The sequence below is a fragment of the Podarcis bocagei genome (genome assembly GCF_964188305.1).
Source record: "Podarcis bocagei genome assembly, chromosome: 5".
NCBI classification, from domain to species: Eukaryota; Metazoa; Chordata; class Lepidosauria; order Squamata; family Lacertidae; genus Podarcis; species Podarcis bocagei.
The window spans coordinates 100,339,387-100,357,261 of record NC_138129.1 but is presented as its reverse complement, the minus strand read 5'-3'; the positions used below and the strand labels follow the sequence as shown (position 1 = coordinate 100,357,261).

The following is a 17,875-nucleotide window of genomic DNA, read 5'->3' as shown; positions in this document are numbered from 1 at the left end:
GGCTCCACCGACCATCAGCCCCTAGCTGCATGACCTGTGGCAGTAAACATCTGGAGGGCTACCACTTCCCCATTTCCTGTTGGACCAGAGAGCATTTACAAAATAAACACTACATATAAATAAAAGCATTTTATCACTGGGCTTTATCCACAGTCACATATTTAAGAATTCACAGTGCAGCTCCCAGGACTGCACTAAACCTGCACAATATGGACACCAACTTTCTCTGGCCTCGTGGTCTGAAGCAGGTTCACTTGGAGCACAGTCCTGCCACTTTTAATGAGACTTGTTTCTTGCTGGGCAGGCTTGGAACCATCACGTATAAAGTACAGCAAACAGCATTCGTGCCTATTTTTTCCACCATCCACTAGGGCCGGATTGAGGCCCTTTCTATGTCCAGCTGTCCTTTGTCAACAACAAATTGTCCCTGCTTTTTGTGTTGAATATATGCTATATGGTAATTTATGGACCTAATAGGTATCTAAAGCCATTTTATAAGTTTTTTTATCTTATATTTTGGAAATGTACATCCAGTTTTTCCCCCTTTAATTTTTTGGGGGCCCCCCAAGAGAGTGGGGCCCCAAGCTATAGCTTGTTTAGCTTATACAGAAATCCGGCACTGCCATACACTCAGTACTGAAGTGTTTATTTAATTGTGAACCTAGTCACAAAATGTGTTCCTTGAGTCTATGCCCTTCAAATCAACAAATGCTAAGGCACCACAGCAACAGAAGAAGGCATATTTTACAATGCAGAATTGGTCTGCTTGTTCCCCTGCCGGGAACTGTTCATGACTGCGACGCTCAAGGACAGTTCCAGTTCTTCTTGTCTAGCGGCAGGAGCTGTGCACTTGATTCCCGCTCCCTCCCATTTCCCATCAGATATAAAAGCTCCGCTTCCAGACACCAGCGCACAGAGCGCTAAACAGCGAAAGGTGCTGCTGGAGCTGCCCTCTGCCTCTCTTTCCTGCACAGCTTCAGGCAAAGCGTCTCTCTGCTTCCTCGCCATGTGTCGGGGGTTAGCTTCCCTTCCTACAAGCTGCTTGGAAAGGTAAGAGGCTGGAAAATATTTGGGGCTCTTAGCAAACAACTGCTGAGTTGATAAAACAGGAGTGTGCTTTGCTTCAACATCTGTACTGATCGGGGTAACACTTGTGTACAACCATAGCTCATACTCCTATAATATCTTCTAAAGAATGGAAAAACTTTTGTTAGTTAGATGAGCAAGATCTATCACTGGCAAGGGCAGGAAGTGCGGTGGGGGGGGGGATAATTCAAACAAGCAAACAAAATAACTGCATTTATCCTGAATTTCTGTTACTCTTGTTGAGGGATGCTTCCTGGTCCGTACATACGTTTGCTTTCACTCAAAAGGAAGGCTTTTAAATGTTATAATGAAATCTTTTTCTCCAAACGATCACCTGTTTTTGCAATGCGGTTCTACAAGCCACTTCTGCAAGCAGCACTCTGCACAATTAGCATTCCTGCCACACACCACCCAGGGGGGGGTGAGCTAAGAATAGAAAGTGGCGCGCCAGGCAGTCATCTACAAACTGTCGCAGTGATGCACCAAGCGGGGAGGCACCTCTGTGTGGCTGGTTGCAGACGCACTACAGCAGGCAGGCAGCTGTCATAAGAAATCTAAAAACGGGAGACCGTGTCCGCATTGTTACGGCTAGCGCAGCAGCAAGTAAATCTGGGTCACTGAGAAGTGGTGCAAAGGAAGTTCAGGAGAGATGGTATGGAAGAAACGCAGCTTCATGCTGTTTTGAAGAAGGAATGTGATTGTTGTCATTAGTCATATTAATTTCTCTACCGTTATTGATGTAACATTTTACTTAACCGAATAATAGTGTTCACAATTTATATTTTGACACTGGGGGAGACAACAAGAGGGGGAGGAAATAAAGAGAAATCATAAATAGGATGTTTCTCTTGAGCTTAGTTTCAGCTGAGCATGACAATAGAGTACAGTGTTGAATGTCTACCTGAAAAGCAGCACAGTGAGCAATTTCAGTTGTGACCTTCTTGAGGCAGGGACCTATCCTTTCCCCTAGTAATTGTAGAAACTCTGGCTTACTGTATTATCCACCCAAATGAGGCAGACATATCAGTCCTTTTAATAGCAAAGAAAGAATAATACTATTGCAGGCATGCTCTTCCTGGTTTCTATACTTTGTCCAAGAATGTGGGGTTGTTGTTTTATACGTTGTTTTATACACTTTTTCCTGGGAAGCTTGAGGCATGCAAATAGAGACCTCTTTATGCACTGGTGACGGTGTTCATTCCCCCACCCCACCATCATCTATGGTCAAGCTGTTGTGGTGCTTTAAAGCGTCAGACAGTGGCAGAGGAAAAAGAGTGAATGTGTTGAATCTCTGGACCTTAAATATTCCAGTTCTCTGACAGATGCATTCAACAACATAGAGCTTTGAGGAATAAGAGAGACTATCAGAGGATGCCTGAACAGGAAGAGCAATCTTGCAGGGAAACATAAGAGTAGAGGAAGAGACTAAAAGGACAGCAGATGCTCCAAGCGGAAATGATTTGGTCTTTACAAAAAGTGGTTAACAAACAGTTCCATCTGCATGTTGTGATATTCCAGTCCTTTTGCATCTGAAGAGCAGGTGCCACATAACAAAATGTACCAAACAAGTGAAGAAACTGTGTCCATCAAAAATGGAGGTCTTAGGTTGCACTTGCGTCCCACTTGAGAGCTTCCCTGGGGCATCTGGCTGGCCACTGGGCAAACAGAATTTTGGTTCATTTGTGTGACCTTCGGATCACTTGTCTGAGCCATAGCTGGGCACCATATGTGACAATCATGACAGACTTTCCAAGAGTCCCCTGGATGATGCCAGGGATGAAGAGAAGCTGTTACAAGAGGTTCCACTTTATTAAACAGGAAGGGCACTAGTGAATCCTTCATGTTGTAAAGGTTACACAGTTCAGATATTAACCACTGAATCTGAAGGCTAAAAATAAGCTAGCTTTGCTGCCAGCTAGATCCCATTGTCCATAAAAGTGGGAACTAGGTGGGAAATAAAAATCTTTTTTAAAAAAAGGGGAACTCAGGGAAAGTTGTGTAGCCATGAAAGCATGATTAACACACAGAGCCCGCAAGCACAATAAACACAATACCCAGTTGCTGTATTAGAGGCCTGGAATCATTACAGCAGTCGTTGAAGGACCAAATGGCCACCCATCTGTCAAAGATGATTAAATTACTTGCATGTGTAATCCTGCCTTGCCTTCTGCATTAATGGGAATTACAGCTTGATTAGGAATTCTACATTACTGAAATGCTTGCATGCCCTCACACAACAGGAATTAGTATTGTTTCTCCCTCTCTCTCTCTCTCTCCCCATCATATATCTCCTACATTTATTTGAACAAACATGCAACAACTCTTCTCTCCAGCCAGGGGCATAGGAAGGGGGGGCGGTGGGGGTGGTCTGCCCCGGGTGCCCTCACTGAGGGGGGGGGGGTGACATGCAGATCCCAAGTCTACCCCGAGCCGTTGGGGAAAGGGGAGGAGCTGCACCGCCTTGCCAGAGGCATCCCCCCTTTGCCCTTCATTCTGACAGCTTGGGGGAGGCTTGGGAGTCGCGGGCAGCAGTGCGCCAAATGTCCGCCATGTGAGCAGCTCGCTCTGCCCCTGGCTGCAGGGCGCGCACACCGTTCCGGGCACCCAAGCGACTGTCCCACGCCTGGGAGGGCACCCTCCGCGCCACGCCCCCCTCAGGAGCACGGATATATGCTCCGCCGCTGTCTCCAGCCCCCAATGTATAGCTCTGCAAATTCACACCAAAAGCCAAGAGCCAGTTTGGAACCAGACAGATGGTGGTTCTCCCTTGAAGCAGCTCTCTTCTTTTTAAGAAGAATACACTGCTGCCCCCTCGTGGCCACTTCTTGTTTTACCTTAAAATTCATTTTGACATTCTTCCATTCCTCTCATTCTGCAGAGCAAAGGAATTCAAGACCCGCTTGGGGATCCTGCTTCATAAACCAGATCTGGGATATAAAATTGGGAGCCTGAGCCGAAGCACAAAGCAGAGGTAAGTCATGTGCTGAAGGTAGCGTAAAAAAAAACCTGGTCCAACCTAGAGCACTGCTGCTGCTACTTAAGAGGGACCGGTCCTGAAAGGTGCAATGGAGCAGTGCAACATTAAATATATATATTAGCTCCTAAGGAATTCAGTGAGAGGGAGGAATCATAACTAGCTGTCTATGGAAGAAATCTGTTCTTCAGCCATGACCTGCCCTCCTGAGTCTGAGCTGTTGCCATCCATCTGTCTCAAGAGACAACGGCATGCGCCTCTGGGCATGAGGTCAAACTGCTGTGTCAGTAGCACCCAGGTCACTTCCCCCAGGAACACGCCTGGGCAGGGTGTCCGGAGGTCCTGGGCTGCCCAGACAACAAGACTCTCGTCTTCATTGATGTGGCCCAAAGGAAAGCAGAGCAATACGTTTGGCACCAACTTGGCTGCAGAAGTTGCTGGAAGGAGGCGTGCAAGACGCCACCCAACCATCTTAGGGATTCCACTCCAGATTTGTGCAGGGCTCACTCTTTAGCCTTTTCTTCTCCTGAAGATATCCCACAAGGCAGCGGAGGTTTAGGATCATAGTTTTCCTTCTCTTAGATGGACAATCTTCCCAGGTTGATGAGCCCCATCTGCCCCTCACTTCCCTTTTCAGCACGTGCAGAAACCACCGCTCAACCCATGTAGTCTGAGTAAATTCCAGTGATCCAGTGGGGTGGCTTCTGTGTGCTCAAGCTAGAAGCCAGCTTGTTCTCTGCAAGAACAGGGACCCATGTTTTCCCATACAGCTAACAAGAAATAGGAGAACTGAAGACCTTGCTTCAGCTGTTTTCTAAATATTGTAACCACACCATGGAAATCATACAAGGTGAAATTAAGAGACAGATACATCCTTCTGCCTCCCCCCCCCCATAAGTGGTGATGAGGGCGTTCGCTTTAGTTTAGGATCTCTGGGATTCTTGTCTGCTCCTCTGCCTAAACTCTTCACCCCAACATTCCTATTGGCACCACCATGATTTTAACATTTATTTTCCTCTCCAGATATGCCTTAGAAGAGGTGCTCGGATGGAAGGAGTCTTTTGACCACCTTCTGAGAAGCAAAAGTGAGTACGTCTTTTCACAGTCCCCAACACGTCAAAGGGAGCAGAGAGTTTTTCCAAAACTTGTTTTAGGAAAACACATTCCTTCCCCCCACCCATAGCTACCAAATGCATGCCTTGGTTGTTCCATAATTCCTTCAAGTGTGACATGTCCTACAGTGTACTGTGCCTCAGACAGGTTCACCTCTGGGTCAGATTAATGTATGATTAAACATGCCTTTGAATGCAACGCTTGGTTTCCCCTGTATTTTTAAAAAAATGAATACCAGCCACAGGCAGCTCCATTTCATATAAGGACTACAGTATGCGGGGAGGCGTTTAACTCCCCCCGCCCAGTGCCATTTCCCCACTGCATATCTCCCCACACATTCCCAGTCCAAGCTGCTAGATCCTGCAGCTAGAGACAGATAAATAACACAGAGCAGAGAGTGTTCTTTTAATCAACAATTCAATCCTCAGACAAGGCCCTGTGGTGGTTTAAATAATATATATACTATAGAAAAGTTAGCTGCCTATCAGTTTGCTCCAAACCTGCTGATTTGGATATATTTATAAAATATTTCCTGCCTATGCTCCAGTTCTCCCAAAATAATTTTTCTACCAATGTTCTGACCCTTGTTCCGCACAAGGGTTTTATTCCTATGTCTTTTCTTTCTAAAAAATAAATAAATCCCATAGCATTGTGTTAATGTCTGTAAGAAAAAGTGCATCCTTCTGTTCTCGTCACCCTCCTTCCAAGCTAAACATTCCCTGTCCTCCTTCACAGGTGGCCTGGCAGCATTTCATGGCTTCCTCAAAACGGAGTTCAGTGAAGAGAACCTGGAGTTCTGGCTGGCCTGTGAGGAGTATAAGAAAACCCACTCAAAAGCCAAACTAGCAGCCAAAGCCAACAGGATTTTTGAAGATTTTGTTCAAAATGAGGCCCCCAAAGAGGTGAGTAAAATTTCTCAGTATGGTGCAATCCTTTAAAAAAAAAAAATACTACTGCATTTGCACCCTATATTTCCTCTAAGGTGCTCAAGACAGTAGACATGTTTCCTTCCCCACAATCACTCTATTGTATCATCACAACGAGCTTGTGAAGTAGGTTAGACTGAGAGACAGCCCAGGGCACTTTGCTGCTTGAAGCAAAATGCCCCGCTGCCACCCCCCCCCCGGCCATTTCCCCCCTTGCCACCACTGCAGTCTTGTCTTGGGATGGGGGGGGGGCGGCATGAGGCTCTGCAATGACTTTTCCTAGAGGAAATTTTTATTTTTATTTGTTAAATTTGTATACCGTCCTATGTCTGTAGATAAAGCTTCACCGTCAGGAGGGAGGGGTGAGGCTCTGCAAGGAGCAAATCTGCCACCTCTCTGGCGTCTGCTGGGCTGAGGCAACGGCCTCACTTTGCTTCATGGGCCAGCCAGCCTGCAGCTGACCCCAAGTCCCCCTGTGAGGGTTGTGGGTCCCCCCCAGTCCTCCTTCCATACTCTTAACTGCTTCACACTGGCTCTGCTAGAATGCATACAATACCTGTTGCTTTTCCTCACTGTTAAGAAACATATTGGCATAGAATTAATTGCTGCTGTGTTCCTTACAGGTGAACCTTGACCATGAAACCAGAGAGGCGACCAGGAGGAACCTCACCATTGCCAATTCTGCTTGCTTTGAAGAAGCCCAAGCAAAAACCCACACCTTGATGGAGAAGGACTCCTATCCCAGATTTCTGAAATCTGCCTATTACAGGGACCTGACAGAGCAAGCGACCAGCCACAGGACAGGCAAGCCCACACACACCTGAAGCTGCTCATTGTCACTGCTAGGACTTGTGTTGGGGGAACAGAGACAAAGAATGAACCAGGAGAGGCAGGAGCCTCAGAGGGAGGTGATAAGAGCTTTCCAGTGGTGGAGTTTAGGCTGGGCCTTTACATTGGCCAGGATGCCTGGGACCTCATATGCTTCCATACACCCAGGAGCTCTACCAAGAAAAGGCCCTCCCTGGCATCTAGGAAGGGCAGAAAACAGGTGCTCGTGTGAAAAGCACCGGAGAAAATTGTGTAAGAAAGAACCTGCGCTCCAAGTAGGACGAAGAAAGCAGAAGGGAAGGCAAGAATTGAGGGGCAGAGAACTAGAAAGGTTGAATTCCTCCCTAAAACTGTGTATCATCCTCGTGTTCAATGTTATGCACCTGTGCACCCACCCGCATGCATCAGACTCTATCTGATTTCAGAATCCAGTATCTGCACTTGCAAAACACAGACGACAAACTGTATCTAGCACAGGGGGATTTGAAATCTCCAGCTACCGCATGACAGTTCCAGAAGCACACAGCTCTCTGCATGTTTGCACTGAAGAGTCAAGACTTAGCATCCTTAACAGTGCAGGTGTTGCTTTGCATTTGTGCCCAGAGGAATGCTGCATCTGCTTTGATCCAACTGCTTATCTGCCTTCTGCCATGATGGGCAAACTTCCTTCCAGTGACATCTGCAGAAGCCAACAAACTCTCTGAACATTATAAGCAACCTTGGGGGACATGCCCCATTTTTTAATGGTTTCCCATTTATTGTTAATTATTACAGTGATTATTAATAATTATTTATTTAGATAGGGCATTTAATGAGCACAGCACTTTCGACACAGGTACAAGTCACTGCAGCAAGGGGCCTGCAACTGATATCTCCGCTGATTTCACGATACCTATAAGACTACATTGACAGGTGGCATCAGCAGATAGGTAAAGAAAAAGAGAGAGTGGGAAACAAGACTAGATTGGCCTTGCAAATATAAGTCTGCAGAAGTTATTAATTCCTCACCCCTCCATGAAAAAAACAACTACTACCCTGGTGGTCCAAACAAAACGTGTTACAGAGCATTCTGCGCCTGTTTACTTGAAAGAAAGTCCCGCTTTTTTAAATGGGACTTGCTCCCAAATAAGTGTGCATGTGTATAGGTTTTCTGTCTCAATCATGTGCAGCACAGTTGACAGCTTGAAAGGGCAGGGGAAGAGAAACTTTCCTGTGAACAGACCCTTCCCTGCCTGAAGATTATTTTCTTTTATAAATTGTATTTTTGCATTTTCAATTTTAAAAGAATAAACAAAAGAAAGATACACACTCAAACAGAAACATACTGTAAAATCCCCATTGATTTCCCTCCCTTTGTGAATCATAAGATTTTCCCTCTGCATCTCTTCCATAACTCTATTCTTATAAGTCCTTTATCAATCCATAGCTCAAATTTTTACTTCAAGTTTTCTGTCAGTCCTACCAATGAATTTGTTTACAATAGTTTTTCAAATAGATTATATACTTTCCCCATTCCTTATTAAAATCAGCCTCTTCCTGGTTTCTAATTCTTCCTGTAAGTTTTGCCATCTCAGCATAGTTCATCCATTTTATCTGCCATTCTTCATTGGTCAGAGTTGTACCATCTTTCCATCTCTGGGCTACCAGAATCCTTGCAGCCGTGGTCGCGAACATAAATAATTTCATCTGGTCCTTCAGAATCTCGGCACCTAAAATTCCTAAAAGAAAAGCTTCTGGTCTCTTAAGAAAAGTTATTTTCAGCATTTTGTTCAGGTCGTTATATATCATTTCCCAGAAGTTGTTTACCACCTTACATGACCACCATATATAATAAAAGGTGCCCTCCTTCTCTTCGCATTTCCAGCATGTTTTAGACTTTGATTGTACATTTTAGCTAATTAACTAGGAGTTAAATACCAACAATACATTATTTTCATATAATTTTCCTTCAGAGTGTAACATGCTGTGAATTTAAACTTGTTGTCCATAATCTCTCCCATGCTGCTAACTCAATATTGTACCCCAAATCCTTCACCCAGTGAATCATCATGGATTTGACCTGTTCATCTTTTGTTTGCCAATATTATTCTTACTCATAATCACAGGTGACCAGGTGACCAGGTATTTGCAGTCCTTGACCAAAATGCAATCAGGGAAAGTTAAAAGGCCCAGCAGGGATGAAAAGCTGTCTGATTCACAAGCGACTTACTGCAGACCAGTCTCATTTAAATTCTGAAAATAGAATAAATGGAGATTATTTGGGGAATATTAAAACACTGTTCAATTGTAGCCTCATCTCCAGTGCAAGACCTGTTGAAACTGATAGCAATCGTGCATGTGGAATTTCCAATATTCCAATTTTGTAGGGCTATATGTACAAGAGACGTTTCCAGTGAATTGTGCCCGTAGACTGACAGGTTTGGAGGAAGGACATTTTGAAAAAGGAGACAAGGAAAAACCTGGTAAATGAAGAATGATGTGAATGGGCAAACAAAGGCAAATTCTGCTGCTAAAGCAGTACACACAGAACAAAGATATATGGTTAAATCATGTTAGCAAGTTAGTAGGCCCATCGTAACTTAATGCATATAATAGAATGGAAGGTGGGTGCAGGAGTGGCCCCGTCATTCAGCAGGGCAGACACTATGAGATTTTACTGATCCAACTTGTGTAATGGATAGACAGGATCCTGGATTACAACTGAGAAGGGGCACAGGCTCGCAGTCATTGAATCCCTGCTCATTTGTACTTTCATACATCTTGTAATGTACACCAGCTAGGATTGTACGCACAAGATAACACTGGCAGCAACAGAATGTGCCACACCTGGCTGAACAATTGTACGCCAGGTAGTTTGTTAAAATCAGCCCTGACTCATTTGACAAACTGCAAAATACCAAGCAGAGTATTTGTTCACAACAGAAACCTATCTAGACTTATGTGAATTAAGTACTGGAAGTAGTTGAGAAAATAAACAGTCAAACTGCAACTACTGAGCAATTTACAGTGCTGTTTCTGCTGCTGCTGCTGCTAGTAAAGCTTTCAGATACCAGTAAGATCAGTTTATGCTTTCCTTTCATTTACCCACAAGCAACATTTCCCAGAGCAGATGCACCCTGAGCCAATAGCAAAAGCCTCTTGCATGCGGCACTCACTTGGCAGAGACCATATCCTGAGGTTCTTTTTCTGGTTTTGATTAACCTTATTCAGACAAGCTCCTGTTGACTTCTGTGAAGTGTTGTCTGAAAAGGAGACATGATGCAGTTTTCCTTCTGAAGTCTATGGTTAAAACCTCCCTCCATGGACTTCACTGGCGAAAGAACAGTATATGTATATATATATATAAAGTTATATAAGCCAAACCATGTTTACACAAACTTTTCTTTTTTTAAAAAAACCCAATGCTACTTTTGTGGGTCTACTTGGGGTGAACTCTTTACTGCTGCAGTGTTTGCATGCCATGGTGATTTAACCATCGATCTGACTGCATGCCAAAATAAATGTTCTTCAGCAGCAAAGGAGGGTGGAGGATATGAATTTGAAAAATGTGCTCTACCCAGTTCTTTGCATTATTCTGTTTCACACAGCTGCCATGCTGCCCCTTTATTGTTGGTTTTCTTGAGAAGTTCTACAAAATATAAAGCATTTCTTAATGCTGAACCACAGATGAGAAATTGTGAGATGCCTGTCTAGTGGTAGGTGATTCCACCAGCAAACCAGCAATGAAGTGACCACGCCTTTGCAGCCCAGTTTAAAACCTCAGGATGAAATGTACTGTCCTATTGCTGAAGTTAGCCTGGCCAGAAGTCTAAGAGAAGATGAACTAGAATTCTCCCCAAGGCCAGAGCTGCTTTAATATTTATTATTTATTTACAACTGGAACTTATTCCAGTTCCAGTGTGAATGACTGAGATACTACGTTGTGGATTCAAGAATGTTATAATGTTGTTGTTATAATATTATTTGAAAATAAATCAGTTACAAAACCAGTGCAGTGGAAATCTGTTTCATATTGGCCAGGGAGGAGAAAGGGGTGGGAGGAAAGGGCAACATCTGCATGATATAATTTGGTAGGAACATTTATTCAAACATAAATAAAACTAATATTTACTATATTTCAGAGTAAGGAAAGCTGGTTGTTTATTGATGGGACACACTGAGCATAAATCGAAAGTAACTGGTGACGGGATTGGAAGTCTAAGTGTGAAATCCTTTAGGTCCAGTCCTTTATAATATTGCCCAGATTACTGAAAAGCCTACGTGTCACTGCTTTTAGATTGCACTGAAACCCTACCATGTTTTTTTAGAAAGGAAGGTGCATCCTTTGTACAACGACTATGAAGGGAAAAAACCAACCAGACCCTAAACGTTGCATAATACAACTAAGTACAAATCTTAAGAAAACACAACAGACTTTGATTTTGTTGTGGGTTTGCAGGGGACAAAGATCCCCTAAACTTCCTGAGTGCCAGGTTCTCCCCATAATTTCTGAAGTTAATAAAGGTGGGGTTTGAAGTCAGAAGCTTTGCGTAGAGAGGCAGATCAGGTGATGGCGGAGTCTTTACCCTGACAAAAGTTGAGACTTGTAGCATCGGACAAGAAAGGGGGAGGCTATCAGGACTACAGGGGGCATGATGTCACCACAGGAAAAAGTGCTTTTTGCAAGATGCTTTGAAAGGGAAGGTGCTGGAATCAGAGTAGTAGTAGTTATTATTATTATTAATTGAATTTATATACCGCCCTATACCCGAAGGTCTCAGGGCGGTTCACAGAAAGGTTCAACATAAAAAGCACAATATATATAATCAAAATAAAAACAACAACCCCCCCCCCCCAAGAAACACATTATAATGTGGTAGGGACATTTGTTAAATAAAACTAATATTTACTGTATTGCAGAGTAAGGAAAGCTGGGTGTTTATTGCTGGGACACATTGGGGGATTACAGGGGATGTGATGTCACCACACAAAAGTGTTTTTTGAAAGTGAGGTTTCCAGGGTGGCGAGAGGGATACTAGAAGCGGCGGGGGACGGCTTGTTTTCTGCAAAGGTTTTCTGGGAAGGAGGCAGAACTCCAGGCAGCAGTGGCTGAAAGAGGCTGCGCTGAGAGACCTTGAACCACGGCTGGCTGCTGCCTATGAGAGGAGAAACGAGGGCATTCCTGAGGTGTAATGTTTGGCACCCTCTCAACTGAAAGTTGTAAAATTGACTATTAAGAGGAGCAATGCCCATTGTTAAGCAAAGTATCATAGAATTGAAGAGTTGGAAGGGGTTCCAAGGGTCATCTAGTTCAACCCCTGCAATGCGGGAGGGGTAGCTAAAGGAATGGTGACCTGTCCTCCATTGTGACCCGTCCCCCTGCTGACTGACTTGGCAGGGAACTTTGGGAAGCGCAACCATTCCAGGCCAGGTAGAGAGAAAGCAGCTCGTTGGTGACAAATCAGAGATGTTTCCTGAGGGATTGAAGAGTCTGTCTTCTGCTCAAGTGTATGTAGGATTTCCAGTTCTTTTTGCATTCTGCTTGTTTCTATCCCTCAAGATTTAGAAAAATAGGGGATCATGTCTTGGTTGGATTATTTTCTGACTTTCCCCCTGTTCTTCCCTAGGTTTCACAGGCTGCTGTCCCACCCCCTGGTCTGCAAGGAGGAGGAGGAAGAGACGTCACGGTGATGAAAAACGAAAAGGCAACACTCGTGAAAGTCAGTTATCAATGTGCATGGCACATAGTTGGTGACAAATCAGATATGTTTCCTGAGGAGTTGAAAAGACTCTCTTCTTCTCAAGTGCAAGTAGGATTTCTAATTCTTCCTGCATTCTGCTTCTATCATGATCCATCAAGATTTAGAAACATAGGGAACCATGTCACGGTTATTTTTAAAAGATTGTCCTCAGGGCCACCACAGATGCTTTGAGGGAAATGGCTTTCCTCTCCCTTGTGGGCATCATCACAAGAAGAGCACCTTATTTGTTTTAGAACAGGAGGGTGATAAATTGAAATTGCAGAGTTATGACTAGCTTAAGGAGAAGGTGCGGGACTGGCTACATTACTTTCAAATAAGAGAGGTCTATAACTTGGATAAAAAAATTGGTTTCCAGGTGGAAAAATCAAAGTTGGAAACAGAACTGTTAGAACCCAATGTAAAGATACTTTCGAGAATGTATAACCTGCTGTTGAAATGGAATACTGAGGAAGAAACAGTAAAATCGGCAATGATAAAATGGGCACAAGACATAGGCCATAACATTATGTTTGCTGACTGGGAGAAGTTGTGGACCACCGGGATTAAATTTACGGCATGTAATGCCTTAAGAGAGAATATAATGAAAATGATGTACAGGTGGTACATGACCCCAGTCAAGCTTGCAAAAATATATCATTTGCCCGATAACAAATGTTGGAAATGCAAAGAGATTGAAGGTACATTCTTTCACCTTTGGTGGACGTGCCCAAGGATCAAGGTCTTCTGGGAAATGATATATAATGAACTGAAAAAGGTATTTAAATATACTTTCCCGAAGAAACCAGAGGCCTTCCTCCTGGGCATAGTTGACCAATCGGTGTTAAAGAAGGATAGAACTTTTTTTATGTATGCTACAGCAGCAGCAAGAATTCTCATCGCAAAGCATTGGAAGACACAAGATCTACCCACCTTGGAAGATTGGCAGATGCAACTAATGGACTACATGGAAATGGCGGAAATGACTGGCAGAATCCGAGACCAGGGAGAGGAGACGGTGGAGGAAGACTGGAAGAAATTTAAAATTTATTTGCAGAAATATTGTAAAATTTATGAATGTTAAGGACATTGAAATGAATTGCAGGGGCCTTAGCAACAAAGTAAAATGTAAGATTGAACTAACTACAGATAAATCAATAGGATATGAATTTGCTGAATTAATTTCTAAAAAGGGATACAAGAATGGGAGACGTGAGAAGTCGGGAAAATAATTTAATTGAAGATGAGAAACTAAGAAAGAGGGAATTTTTGTTTTTTGTTATTATATGTGTTTTTATCTCTTTTTTCTTTTTCTTTTGATGTGTTCAATGTTTGTATTTTTGTATTGTACTGTTTTTTGTGATGTTGTATTTTCTTTGTCTTTGTATGCTTTTTTATTGTGAAAACTTAATAAAATATTTTTTTTAAAAAAAGAAGAGCACCTTATTTGATGGTCTTTTTGACAAGATGCCCTCCTCCTGGGTCCAACTCCTTGCTGCACTCTTCATTAGAGGTTCGTGACAGCAAGTTCAGTTGCCAGATACCCCACATTCAGGGCAGAGATAGAGAGGATCAAGGAAGTGGCTTGCGTTATTCTCCCTTCCTCCCTTCCTCATCCCATCCCTGAACTCTTCTTGAATCAGGGAGCTGCCTCCCCCCATCCCAGTGATCCAGATTCTCTCTGGCCTCCCTGTTCCTCAAGAACAAAGATCACCATCTCTCACCATCTCTATTGGCATCGGTGGCATCCATCCCCTGGTCGCTTGGTCTTACATTAGTTGTTTCCACCTTCAGTAAAGATTCCTTCTGATCTTCATAACCATCACTTCATTCTCCCATTTCTCTTCCAATATCTCTTCCTCCTCCTCCTCGCAGACCAGGGGATGGATCTTTGGCACGTGACAGCAGGAGACCAGCAGCTCATGCAGCCAATCTTTATAAACTAATCTAACCATGACTTGGTTCCCTACGTTTCTGAATCTTGAGGGATAGTAAAAGAAACAGAATACAGAAGGAATTAGGAATCCTACTTATACTTCATATGAAGAAAGTCTCTTCATTACACCAGAAACCGTATTTCCTTTCTCACAAACTACCTCCTCAAACTAAATATGCTCATCTTTAATTTTATAGTCCCTCTCCTCTTTTGTCCAGTTCTGCTCCTCCTTTCGCCACTTTTCTTTTCTTGATTCTCCAATTAGTCCGGCCGTTTCTCCCAGACCACGCTACGCCATCTTTGCCATCTTCATAGGTTCGTGTTTAATATAAGTTCAATATTAAAAGTGTTGCCTTCTCTTTTACCTTTGTTTCCCAGTAACTTCCACTCTTTTACCACAAACAGCGCTGACAATCCAAGTCTTTTAACTCAGTCTCTTTCGCTGGGCTCACGCCACTTCAAAGTAAAAAACAAGTTAAGTCCTTGAATTCCGCTTCTTTTAATGGGCTGCTACTACTACTGCTGCAGAGTGAAATTTGAATCTGTCTTCCTTTTCTTACTGGTACTTGTTAGAGAAATCTTCGCTTATGGTTAAGTATAATGAGAAAGATTTCCAATATATTTAAGATAAAATCTCCCGTTCTTTACTCTTTATGTGCTAGTCTTTTGGGTCTGTTTCTGAGCAGTTCACTTTGTATAAAGAAGTCTCACAGACCCTCTTCTCCTCAAGCTCTCCTTGTTAGCTTAGTCCAGTAATTAAGGGGATTGGGAAAGTGAGATATTTTGCTGCCGTTCTTACCATTTGGGACTTGGAGGCTTGCTGCTGAGGATTGCTCGTGTCCTTGCGTCTAGGTACTCTCTGTACCACAGACTGTCTCACTGGAGTGGTGCATGCTCTAGTTATCTCTTGCTTGGACTACTGCAATGCGCTCTATGTGGGGCTACCTTTGAAGGTGACCCAGAAACTACAACTAATCCAGAATGCGGCAGCTAGACTCGTGACTGGGAGTGTCCCCCGAGACCTACATTGGCTCCCAGTATGTTTCCGGGCACAATTCAAAGTGTGGGTGCTGACCTTTAAAGCCCTGAACGGCCTCGGCCCAGTATACCTGAAGGAGCGCCTCCACCCCCATCGTTCTGCCCGGACGCTGAGGTCCAGCGCTGAGGGCCTTCTGGCAGTTCCCTCCCTGCGAGAAGCCAAGTTACAGGGTAGTGGTGCCTGCCCTGTGGAACCCCCTCACACCAGATGTCAAAGAGATCAACAGCTACCTGACATTTAGAAGACATCTGAAGGCAGCCCTGTTCTGGGAAGCTTATAATGTTTGACAGACTATTTTATTTTAATATTTTGTTGGAAGCCGCCCAGAGTGGCTGGGTATAAATCATAAATTATTATTATTATTATATTATGATGATGACTGTGAGGTGTTACAAGTCATTAACCTCAAGCCACACTGCCATGCCTTTGAAGACACAAACCATCCCAGCTTTTCAGAGCCGGCTATCATGGCTTCTTTAATCTTTGTTTATTGCTCCACCATGTGGCTGAATCATATAAAGCACTGACTTTTACATATCTCTTGACCTCTAATTGCAAGATCTCGTTCACTTGGATTAAAATCTTTATAAATTGGAGTTGTGGAGCAGGTCCTCGAGAGTGGGGGAGGCCTCCCACCATTCCTCCTCAGTCCAGCCCCTGACAACCATGTGGGTTACGGCGTCGAGGGCTCATTTTGTGGGGCGATGTGAAACGTAGTGCTTTCACCCCCAAACCTTGCAGGGGGCATTCTCTGGGTGTTTGGCACCGCTTTGGAGTGAATCGGACAACGTCTGACTTTTGGAGAAATTGGAATCCCGTGAGTTAGGGCACCAAAGGCTGATTTTTGGGGGTGCCATGAAATGTGGGGTTTTCACTGCCAAACATTTCAGGGGGTCTTTAGCAGGTGTTTGCCGTTGCTTTGTTGTGAAACCTAAGACATCGGGTTTTCAGCGAAATCGTGGCCACCATAGCTATTCTGACAGATGATTTGGCCTGTCACCCTTGTGTGGAAGTAAAGGATGAGATTCCCCTACTACTCCGCCTGGGGTCTCCAATGTGGTGCACCCAGCCTCCACTCACACTATTCCTATGTTGCGAAATTTGGGGGTGGTTTGTGGGGATGTTATGTACTGAGTTGAATAGGATCCAAAATGCAACAGTCTGATTGGTCCTAGAACAATAGGATCCAACATGCAGCAGTCTGATTGGTCCTAGAACAATGCAGCAGTCTGATTGGTCCGCAGGAGCCACCCAATCCAGCTCCAGGTGGAAGTGAATCCACAACCTGATTGGCCTACAGGAGAATCCCAGAATTAGCCAATCACGTGCAGCCCATTGTGTAAATAATGTATATAAAGCAGATATTGGGGGGGAACTTTCATTCCTCGCTACTATGAGCTGAATATAGAGCATGAAATCCACTCTCGACTCTGAGTATATTTCAGGGGAAGAGCTGTTTGGGATCTTTCCTGCTTGTGAATTATTGGGTGGGTGTGCGTGTGTGGGTGTGTAAAACACATGCCTAAAGCTTTCAATCTGGGATGGGCATGGAAGTTCCGAGGTGGGCCACCAGGTGGCACTGCAGGCCACGCTCCAGCTGCTGCTGCTGCTGCTGCTCCAGGTGCCAGTAAGTCTCCCATTTTCAACCTCTTCCTCCTCCATTGCACTGGATAAATGTACCTTTACAGAGCAAAATATCCTTTCGAATTCTACACCCAGCACATGGAACCTGACAAAGGGGCAATTTTTTCATTGATTATTCCATTGATGACCCTGTTCTTCCTTGGGTTTCAAAGGCTGCACCGGTTGCTGGCCTCCTGTTACCCCTCCCGTCCATCCCCTGGTCTACATGAAGGAGGGGGAGGCTGAAGAGGTTAGGGTAAGGAAAGATGGAAAGGCAACACCATTAAAAATAAGGTTCATCTATGTGCACTCCAGCAGCAGGTGGTGGATGCCACCAATCCTGATTTATCAGGTGAGAGATAAGCTGTGCTCATGAGGAACTGTCAGGCCAGAGCGAATCTGGCTCCAAGAGGAATGAGGCTGGCCCCTGATTCATGAAGACTGCAGGGACATCCCTTTTGAAGAAGAAAGAGAACCACTTCTCTTTACCTTTTTCCTTTTCCATTACAGTGCATATTTATTTGTATAAAAATTATACCCCAAAAATCCTCAAAGCAGGGGGGGAAACTGCTGGTCATCCTTGGAGAACCACAGGAAATTTTAAACCTCCTTTACTCATTGTTGTGCTTGCTG

At 44.1% G+C, this 17,875-nt stretch overlaps 1 protein-coding gene across 1 annotated transcript; it reads left to right on the top strand.

Moving 5' to 3' along the window:
* Positions 1-775: 775 nt before the first annotated feature.
* On the top strand, positions 776-10,916 carry RGS16 (regulator of G protein signaling 16). The gene is made up of 5 exons (XM_081195471.1): positions 776-1,050; positions 3,965-4,057; positions 5,084-5,145; positions 5,909-6,075; positions 6,723-10,916. The coding sequence occupies exons 1-5, from the start codon at positions 791-793 to the stop codon at positions 6,921-6,923; spliced, it is 783 nt and encodes a 260-aa protein (XP_081051597.1). The 5' UTR covers positions 776-790; the 3' UTR covers positions 6,924-10,916.
* The last annotated feature ends 6,959 nt before the right edge of the window (positions 10,917-17,875 follow it).

What these genes read in the sequence shown, in the direction of transcription:
- RGS16 (XM_081195471.1), top strand. Translation starts at nt 791, where the DNA reads ATGACTGCGACGCTCAAGGACAGTTCCAGTTCTTCTTGTCTAGCGGCA. An exon ending in AGCCGAAGCACAAAGCAGAG is followed by an intron (nt 4,058 to 5,083) that starts GTAAGTCATGTG and finishes TTTCCTCTCCAG; the next exon opens with ATATGCCTTAGAAGAGGTGC. An exon ending in AAAATGAGGCCCCCAAAGAG is followed by an intron (nt 6,076 to 6,722) that starts GTGAGTAAAATT and finishes TGTTCCTTACAG; the next exon opens with GTGAACCTTGACCATGAAAC.